We start from the raw sequence: 9582 nt of genomic DNA, 5'->3' as shown, positions 1-9582 counted from the left end.
GAGGGATTGGACGTCCATGGTGAAGAGGAGGCGGTTGAGGCCAGGGGACTGGAAATTGTTGATATGATGAAGGGTGTCAGAGGAATCACGGATGTAGGTGGGAAGGGACTGGACAAGGGGGGAGAGAATGGAGTCAAGCTCGCAAGAAATGAGTTCCGTGGGGCAGGAACAGGCTGACAGTGACATTGTATCAGCGAGAGTGTGTTAAAGGGGCGGGCGGGTTAGACTAATGTCACTGTGTTTGTGTGTCCGGCCTCAGCGCCAGGTTTCCAAGTCCCTCTTGTGTAAAATCACAAGATTTCCCTGTAATTGGATCGCGCTGCTCCCCTGCTCAGCCCAGAACAGAGAATTTAAGGTAAAGTTTTCGATAATTTCAAGATTTCAGTGGAAACACAGAGAAGAAGTCAGCGCTCGGCTGAGAGGGCGCGATCAAAGCAGCAAAGAAACGGGTTTAAATCGAAATTGCTGCATTTAATTCGGATGGAACTTTCTCGACAACAAACATTCGGATTTTGTTAACAGAAAGAAGCGAGTGTGGCATTCTGAAATGTCCAATTTGAAGTGGAATTGGGGAGTTTATGAGGAGAGAGAAACACAGAGAGGCTGGAGGAGCCGGGAGCTGACAGCAGGTTGTCTCTGCCCCGTCCGCTCTCTGTGTTTAAGTTGCTCTGAGCCGCCACCACTGCTTTCATTTCTGATCCAGTTCTGACTGTCAGAGAGATTTTACACACAGTCTCGGATATGACTGATACTGCAGCCGCCGAAACGGCTCCTCCAGCCGCCGCAGCTCAAGTCAAATCTCCCAAGAGGAAGAAGGCGGCTTCCCGATCGAAGGCAGCCGGTCCCAAGTTAGGCGAACAGATCCTCAAGATTGTGGCGGGTTGCAGCGATCGCAAGGGGATGTCCCTGGCCGCGATAAAGAAAGCTTTGTCTGGCAGCGGTGTCGATGTGGGGAAGCTCGGCTCCCAGATCAGGCTAAGTATCAGGAGGAAGGTGGAGAGCGGCTCCCTGGTGCAGGTAAAGGGACAGGGCGCCTCCGGCTCCTTCAAAATCCCTAAGAAGGAATCCCAGGGGAAAATGGGAAAGAAGGAGAAGAAAACAACAGCCAAGAAATCTTTAGTGAAGAAACCAGCGGCCAAGAAGGTGAAAACAAAGAAACCAGCAGCTAAGAAATCTCCAGCCAGGAAAGTAGTAGCCAAGAAATCCCCAGCGAAGAAAGCAACAGTCAAGAAAACAAGCAGCAAGAAGGCGGCAACTCCAAAAAAGGCGGTGAAGAAAGTAGCGCTGAAGAAAAAATCTCCCGCCAAGAAGGTGACGGGAGGAAAGGCTTTAAAAAAAGTGGATAAATCGAAGGCCAAGCCCAAAGTGAAAGCAGCAAAGGCTAAGAAAGCAGCGCCAGGAAAGAAATGAAAACAGCCGAGCAAATTGTAAACCTCAACACAAAGGCTCTTCTCAGAGCCGCCCACGTCTCTCAGGAAAGAGCTGATCCCCGAATCAAATGTCCCTGTCCCGGCGCTGGGAGCAGGTTTCACACTGAAATGATTTATATTAAATTGAAATTTCCCGGTATCTCACTGACATGCACTATACCCATCCCCTCCCCCACTCTGTAATAAAACAGAGCGGTGTCCGTGCCCCGTTGTAACTGGGGATTTGTTCATCTGCTCTGTCAGTTTCTGCTCAGTTCCCTTTTCACAGATTCAGGGTGAGAGTGTGTAAGACAGTAACCCGGGCGGAGAAACCCCGCGTTACAACTCAAAGCCCAACACATGAGTTTGTCTAGTTCAGCTGGAGTGAGGTGTCGGTAAACTGCTCAAACCGCCTGGAGGGGAGGTGTGTGGGGATAGAACGGAAGCTGGGAGTGAAGTGAAAACAGACGGATTTGACGGGGTACAGTGTATGTACTTGGGCGGGAGTAGTACTGAATTTTATTTGTAAAGCTCTTTATTTAAAAGCTGCGGGTTTCTAGCACCTTTGAACATGAAGCTCCAATCTATAAATTTTGTGCCGAGCGCTGTGTTAACTTCCATTGTCGACAATTAAATAAAATGTCGGTTCGAGCAGGCAGGGGGCGGAGCTGGATTATCAAAGACGCTTCTCTGTTCTGTGTGTCACTCAGTCTCCTCACTGCCCCGCCTCTCACTGTCTGCTCCTTTCTCAGTTAGGTCGGGGCGGGCTATATAAAAGAGGAACGTGAAGCTGCTCTTCTCTCATATTCAGCGGTGATCTGAGTGAAGAATCATCATGTCTGGCAGAGGGAAAGGAGGCAAAGGACTGGGTAAAGGCGGAGCAAAGCGGCACCGCAAAGTGCTTCGTGATAATATCCAGGGCATCACCAAACCAGCAATCCGCCGCCTGGCTCGCCGTGGCGGTGTCAAGCGAATCTCGGGTTTGATCTATGAGGAGACTCGCGGGGTGCTGAAGGTTTTCCTGGAGAATGTGATCAGGGATGCGGTCACCTACACTGAACACGCCAAGCGCAAGACGGTCACTGCCATGGATGTGGTGTACGCTCTGAAACGCCAGGGCCGCACTCTCTATGGTTTCGGCGGCTGAACAACTCGACCCTTTCTACCAAACACACAACAAAGGCTCTTTTCAGAGCCACCCAAAACGTCACATTAAGAGCACTGACCTGGGAACGGGAGAGAGAAATTTGAAGATGAATCAAACACGTCCTCTTTCGGTCATTAGTTCATTTGTTAAGGTTGTTGATGTATTAAGTGGAGAGTGGAGCGGTGTATTACCTCCTTAGACCCCACTCTCCCACTCCAATATAGTGGAAAAATGACTCACCCCATTTTCTCTGCAATATCTATTGAAACGTGACATGAATAAAACCCACACAGTTCATGTGTGAGACCCGGAATTCACGGTGATTTCGCCCATCAATAGCTTTCTGCCCGCCTATTATAAAGAGATCAGGTATGAAATCCGAATTTAAAGCGGGTTGTAAGGCATTTCAGGCGTTTTCACACTAGTGTCTTGTGAAGCGAAGCTAGTATTTATAACGAAAGTGCTGGAAAAACTCAGCAGGTCTGGCAGCATCTGTGTGGGGACAGAGTTACCTTTCGAATGGGCATGACGCTTCTTCAGAGCCAGAATGAAATGAGTTCAGGCAGTGAGCAGCCCTTTCACAGACTCTGTGAGTGGCTCTGAAAAGAGCCTTTGGGTTATTAGGTTAAAGAATGGCCGCTTCACTTGGTTTTCGAGCCCGCAGCGGCGCTGGTTTTCTTGGGCAGCAGCACGGCCTGGATATTAGGCAGCACCCCGCCCTGAGCGATGGTCACCCCTCCCAGCAGCTTGTTGAGCTCCTCGTCGTTGCGGACGGCCAGCTGCAGGTGTCTGGGGATGATGCGGGTCTTCTTGTTGTCCCGGGCCGCGTTACCGGCCAGCTCGAGGATTTCAGCCGTCAGATACTCGAGCACAGCAGCCAGATAGACCGGGGCTCCGGCACCCACACGCTCAGCATAGTTGCCCTTTCTCAGGAGCCTGTGAACACGGCCCACCGGGAACTGCAGTCCAGCCCGGGAGGAGCGAGATCTGGCCTTGGAGCGAACTTTACCGCCGGTCTTTCCTCTTCCAGACATTTCACAATCTCACAAACACTTTCACAGAAAATGAGGAAATCCTCTCACATTCGCTTCTCTTATAGCTTCGGGAGGAATGGTGCTGCGGGCATTGCTGATTGGTCACTTTGTGCTGCGTCTCATAATGTTGTTCATATCACCAATCAGATATCTACTGAACTCACCAATCCGGAGACTCCACGGAGTGAGGGCGGAAAATACCGGCTCCAAATTATCAGATTCCAACCGTTTTTTTTTTAATTTTAAAGCCCGCCAAACGGAAGGCAACAAATTAAAATAGAAAATTGTACTAATAGGCAATGATTACTTCATTTTTAAAGTGCAGAAATGCAAGAATCTCCCTTTCCCAAATGTACAGTTTATCTTTATCTGTCGGTTTCTGATTTTCGGTCTGTGTTTATCTGTATCTGAAAACAAACCGGAAATAACGGCGCCAAATTTACAGAATCCAAACTGTTTTTTCATTCAACATCGAAAAGACCGCCGATATATTTATAAAACAAGAAATAGATTTCATATGGAAAGTCACGTTAATATTTGACTCGGTCTGACAACAAAGCTTTAAAATTATCCCGTTCCTAATGGGAATATTTCACATTTTATCCCGAGTTCCAGGTTCGATTTTGGAATCCGGGATCCATTCGGGGTTAATTTCGATTCTTTCCTAACACACAACAAAGGCTCTTTTCAGAGCCACCCACCGCCTCACAGAGAGAGCAGAGACCTGGGAACGGGAGCTGGGATGAGCTGTGATCGGGAATGTTAGTGCCTGATTTGTTCTGACGGGGAATGTACTGAGAATCTCAGTTTGCTCGTTGTTTATTTACCCGGATGGCACATTCTGCACTGACACTGAAAAGTCTCTCCACTGCTTCATGTTTACAAAAGGTTTTGTTCTAGATGAATTAAGAATCGGACAGTAATGACTCCATTATTACTAATAATAGAGTATTAGTAATCCGGCGGTTCCTCTGACATCAGCCGTTTAATCCGTCAGTGGAGTTGAGGTTACAATCAGATCAGCCATGATCTCACTGAATGGCGGAGCAGCCTCGATGGGCTGAGTGGCCTCCTCCTGCTCCTAATCTCAATATTCGCACGGATGTTCGTCAAGACTCAGACCGGGAATAGGGGGAGATTCCAGCCGCTCCCTTTCCCCGCTCTTTATCGGCACGAACAGCTCAAAATGAGGACAATGGGAAGGGGTCTGATGCCCCCAGCACCGTTTCTATTTTATTACCCATTCCAGCCCTATAAGCGAGCGGGGGTTTTTAGGGTTGGTTGTGCTGTATGGAGCAATGGACAGTCCTTCAATTTTGCCTGGGAAATTCAGCACTGACTTTACACAGTTCAAACAACAGGATGGTGTTTCTGTCCAAAAAGGAGCAGATTCACCAGGATGATGCCGGGTTTAAAGATTGCCGGGTCAGGTTGAATGAACTGGAATTTCATTGGGGTTAGGGAATAGTGAGTGAGAGTGAAAAATGGTATTTTTAATTTTACAATAAGTGAAGAACGAAGTCTATTGTCGAGACGGGAAACGGCTGCAAAGAAGGCGGAATTTTTGAAACGGACAATTAAAAACACTCGACCAATGGGGACCTGAGTTGCCAGGGATTAAGTCATTGGTTAGATTTTGGATAAAACTGCCTGGGCGTAAGGCTGCAGCCAATTACTGTTCGGGGCGGTTCCTCACAGAGTTTAAAAAGGCGGATTGTAGAGCAGATTGTCTTAATAGTTCTTGTATCTCAGACTGTGGCGAATCTGTTCAGAAAATGGCCAGGACCAAGCAGACAGCGCGCAAATCGACCGGAGGGAAAGCTCCCCGCAAACAGCTGGCTACCAAAGCGGCCCGGAAGAGCGCTCCAGCCACGGGCGGAGTGAAGAAGCCTCATCGCTACAGACCCGGCACTGTGGCTCTGAGGGAGATCCGCCGCTACCAGAAATCCACCGAGCTGCTCATCCGCAAACTGCCCTTCCAGCGCCTGGTGCGAGAGATCGCTCAGGACTTCAAGACAGACCTGCGCTTCCAGAGCTCGGCCGTCATGGCCCTGCAGGAGGCCAGCGAGGCTTACCTGGTGGGGCTCTTTGAGGACACCAACCTGTGTGCCATCCACGCCAAGCGAGTCACCATCATGCCCAAAGACATCCAGCTGGCCCGCCGCATCCGCGGGGAACGCGCCTAAAACCCGGCTTCAGCACCAAGTACAACAACGGCTCTTTTAAGAGCCACTAAGTCGACACATGAAAGAGCTGCGATCTCCTGTTAAACACCAGCTCTTACTCGGCTCGATGACAATTTATTCTCCCTTGCACCAGTTCCTTTGTCTTATCGACATCGCTCTTGTAGAATTGCGAGATTACAATTTGTAGCGCAGATTAGAACTGCCGAAAAGTTCTGGGATTTTTTTTTTCATTGAATTGCGGCATTTACAATGCTGCATAAGTAAATCCCGTGCACAGGGTGAGGTGCGATTTGGAAGTTAATACCCATTGTCATTATAAGGCAACACTGTGAACACGAAGCGAGTGTCCAAGATTAACCCTCCAGTACTCAGATACAGTTGATAGTTGTCATTGGTCACAGTTATACAGCAAAGAATCAGACGGCTCGTGTTGGTAGCGGACTGGCAATCCTTAATTAATCCTTGCCTCTCCAAGTGGAAATTAATTCTGTCCTTCAGAAACTTTTTCAAAAGTTTCCCCGCCACTGATGTTAGATTCACTGGCCTATAGTTCTCCGGTTTATCCCTACAATCCTTCTTGAATAATGGTGCCCATTTACTGTCCACTAGTCCGTTCACCTCTCCTGTGGTCAGAGAAGATTTGAAAATTAATATCAGGGTCCCTGCAATCTCCTCCCTTGCCTCTCACAGCAGCCTGGGATACATCTCATCTGCCCTTATATGATGTTATTGCGCTAGAGTGGTCGTAACATTATACAGCAAAGAAACAGGCCCGTCTGCCCATCCTATCCCTGCCGGCCATCAAGCGCCTATCTATTCTAATCCTTTTCTCCGGCACTTGGCCCCTATCCCTGTCTGCTCTGGTGTTTCGAGTGTTTATCTAAGTACTTCTCAAACCCACTGAGAGTTTCGGCTTCGCTATTATATAGTGGTGCACAATCACTTTCAATTTCGGAATGCAGCGGACATATAATAGTTCACCCTTTCACTGATCCTGTGAGTGGCTCTGAAAAGAGCCTTTGGGTTATTAGATTAAAGAATTGCCGCTTCACTTGGTCTTCGAGCCCGCTGCGGCGCTGGTTTTCTTGGGCAGCAGCACGGCCTGGATATTAGGCAGCACCCCGCCCTGAGCGATGGTCACCCCTCCCAGCAGCTTGTTGAGCTCCTCGTCGTTGCGGACGGCCAGCTGCAGGTGTCTGGGGATGATGCGGGTCTTCTTGTTGTCCCGGGCCGCGTTACCGGCCAGCTCGAGGATTTCAGCCGTCAGATACTCCAGCACAGCAGGCAGATAGACCGGGGCTCCGGCACCCACACGCTCAGCATAGTTGCCCTTTCTCAGGTGCCTGTGAACACGGCCCACCGGGAACTGCAGTCCAGCCCGGGAGGTGCGAGACTTGGCCTTGGAGCGAACTTTACCGCCGGTCTTTCCTCTTCCAGACTTTTTTATTTGCAAAAGTATACTTTATTCATAAAATATCTTCAACAACATTCCAAACCATTTCAAAATCACCATCTTAAAAGTACAATCAGGTTCAACTTTTACAACATGTATCACGAAATGCATCAATACAATAAATGAATATTACAATCATTTGCAGACATTTATTTTGAGCTGTACAGCCCGAGGGGCTCTACACGGTTCCCAGTCCCTCGGTGCACTGTGGCAGAAAGGTCTTAGACAGGAACCCTTCCCCATTGCACCTTTGCGGCGGCTGCCCCAAGCTTCAGTGCTTCCAGACTTTTTTTTTTGCAAAAATATACTTTATTCATAAAATATCTTCAATCACATTCCAAACCATTTCAAAAAAACCATTACAAGGGTACAATCCAGGTTAAACTTTTACAAAATGTATCACCAGGTGCATCAGTACAAACAATATTACAATCATTTACAGCCTTTTATTTTGAGCTGTACAGCCCGAGGGGCTCTAAACAGTTCCCAGTCTCTCGGTGCGCTGTGGCAGAAAGGTCTTAGACAGCGACCCTTCCCCATTGCGCCTTTGCGGCAGCTGCCCCAAGCTTTAGTGCGTCCCTCAGCACGTAGTCCTGGACTTTGGATTGTGCCAATCCGCAACAATCGGTCGGGGACAACTCTTTGTGCTGGAAGACCAACAAGTTTCGGGCAGACCAAAGCGCGTCTTTCACCGAGTTGATGATCCTCCAGCTGCAGTTGATGTTTGTCTCGGTGTGTGTCCCTGGGAACAGCCCGTAGAGTGCTTCCAGACATTCCCACAATCTCACAAACACTTTCACAGTGAAAGAGGAAATCCTCTCACATTCGCTTCCCTTATAGCTTCGGGAGGAATGGTGCTGCGGGCATTGCTGATTGGACACTTTGTGCGACATCTCATAGTGTTGTTCATATCACCAATCAGATATCTACTGAACTCACCGATCCAGAGACTCCACGGAGTGAGGGCGGAAATTACCGGCGCCAAATTATCCGATTCCAACTGTTTTTTTTTCCAAATGCTTAAAGCCCGCCAAAATGTAATGCAACGAATAAAGGAGAGTATCGCACTAACTGGAAATAGGCAATTGAGTATTAAGAATACGAATGTTCGATGTACTTAATCTCGCTCTCTCTTTCCCTAGTCTAGTTTGTCGGTATCTGTCCGTTTCTGATTATCAGTCTGTGTTTATCTGTATATAAAACAAGCCGAAAATAACGGCGCCAAGATTACAGAATCCAAGCAATAGTTTTTATTCGACATCGAAAAGACCACCGATATATTTATAAAACAAGAAATCTATTTCATAAAGAGAAAAAAATCTTTAGTAGCTAACTCGGTCTGACGACAAAGTTTTTAAAATATCCGTCCCTGATGGGACTATTTCACATTTTATCCCAAGTTCCAGATTCACTTTTAAATTCAATTCGCGGTTAATTTCGGTCCTATTATAAATCCGCTAACTAGCGGTCTTAAAGCCTCTCCACATCGTTCTACAAACGGACGGTATAGTGTAGATATTCGTGAGTCAAAAGTGAATATTATTGGTGTAAATTTGCCAGCGTTGAGACTGAAGCTTGCTACACATCTGAGGCTGATAGGAAATGAACTGATCGATTATTGAGACCAAACTTGACCAAAATTGGAAACGGATGCATTTGCGTTCTATTCTCTCTCTCTCCAAAGCCAGGGAAAGAGGCCGAATATAAACCCGTCTGAGAACAAAGCGAAGAGGGTCAGCGGCCAGTCATTATTTAATGGAGAATTATAAACAAGACTCAATGATTGACCAGGCGATAAAGCTACACTACCTAGAATCTCTGTATTGAAGGCTGATTAAAATAACAGTTCGAAACTTATCACATTCGAAACATGACAAATTAAAAAATAGAGATGATATAGCTTTTTCAAGGAGATTGTGGGTGGCTCTTAAAAGAGCCGTTGTGTTTTTAATGTTTTTCAGTCCGTTGTGGGGTTTTACTTGGAGCTGGTGTACTTGGTCACCGCCTTTGTCCCTTCCGACACGGCGTGCTTAGCCAGTTCCCCGGGCAGCAGCAGGCGCACGGCGGTCTGGATCTCCCGGGAGCTGATGGTGCTGCGCTTGTTGTAATGGGCCAGGCGGGAAGCCTCACCCGCGATGCGCTCGAAAATATCGTTCACGAACGAGTTCATGATGCTCATGGCCTTGGAGGAGATGCCGGTGTCGGGGTGAACCTGCTTCATCACTTTGTAGATGTAGATGGAGTAACTTTCTTTCCTGGATCTTTTCCTCTTCTTGCCGCCCTTCGCGGGCAACTTCTTCTGCGCTTTCTTCGCGCCCTTCTTGGAAACCTGCGCTTTCTTCTCATCAACCAT

General features: G+C 47.9%; 2 protein-coding genes across 2 annotated transcripts; one reads left to right on the top strand and one right to left on the bottom strand.

The window, feature by feature from the left end:
- The first annotated feature begins 741 nt into the window (after positions 1–741).
- On the top strand, positions 742–1410 carry LOC144670239 (histone H1-like). The gene has a single exon (XM_078532724.1). The coding sequence runs from the start codon at positions 742–744 to the stop codon at positions 1408–1410; it is 669 nt and encodes a 222-aa protein (XP_078388850.1).
- A 7701-nt stretch (positions 1411–9111) lies between these two features.
- On the bottom strand, positions 9112–9582 carry LOC144670384 (histone H2B type 1-M-like). Its single transcript, XM_078532865.1, has one exon. The coding sequence runs from the start codon at positions 9580–9582 to the stop codon at positions 9205–9207; it is 378 nt and encodes a 125-aa protein (XP_078388991.1). The 3' UTR covers positions 9112–9204.

The sequence above is a fragment of the Cetorhinus maximus genome, chromosome 31 (genome assembly GCF_964194155.1).
Source record: "Cetorhinus maximus chromosome 31, sCetMax3.hap1.1, whole genome shotgun sequence".
Classification (NCBI taxonomy): Eukaryota; Metazoa; Chordata; class Chondrichthyes; order Lamniformes; family Cetorhinidae; genus Cetorhinus; species Cetorhinus maximus.
Note: the sequence above shows the minus strand (reverse complement) of the source record. Positions and strands in the feature narration are given on the sequence as shown.

Bases quoted from the DNA above. Each gene is read 5' to 3' on its own strand.
- LOC144670239 (XM_078532724.1), top strand. From the start codon at position 742: ATGACTGATACTGCAGCCGCCGAAACGGCTCCTCCAGCCGCCGCAGCT.
- LOC144670384 (XM_078532865.1), bottom strand. From the start codon at position 9,582: ATGGTTGATGAGAAGAAAGCGCAGGTTTCCAAGAAGGGCGCGAAGAAA.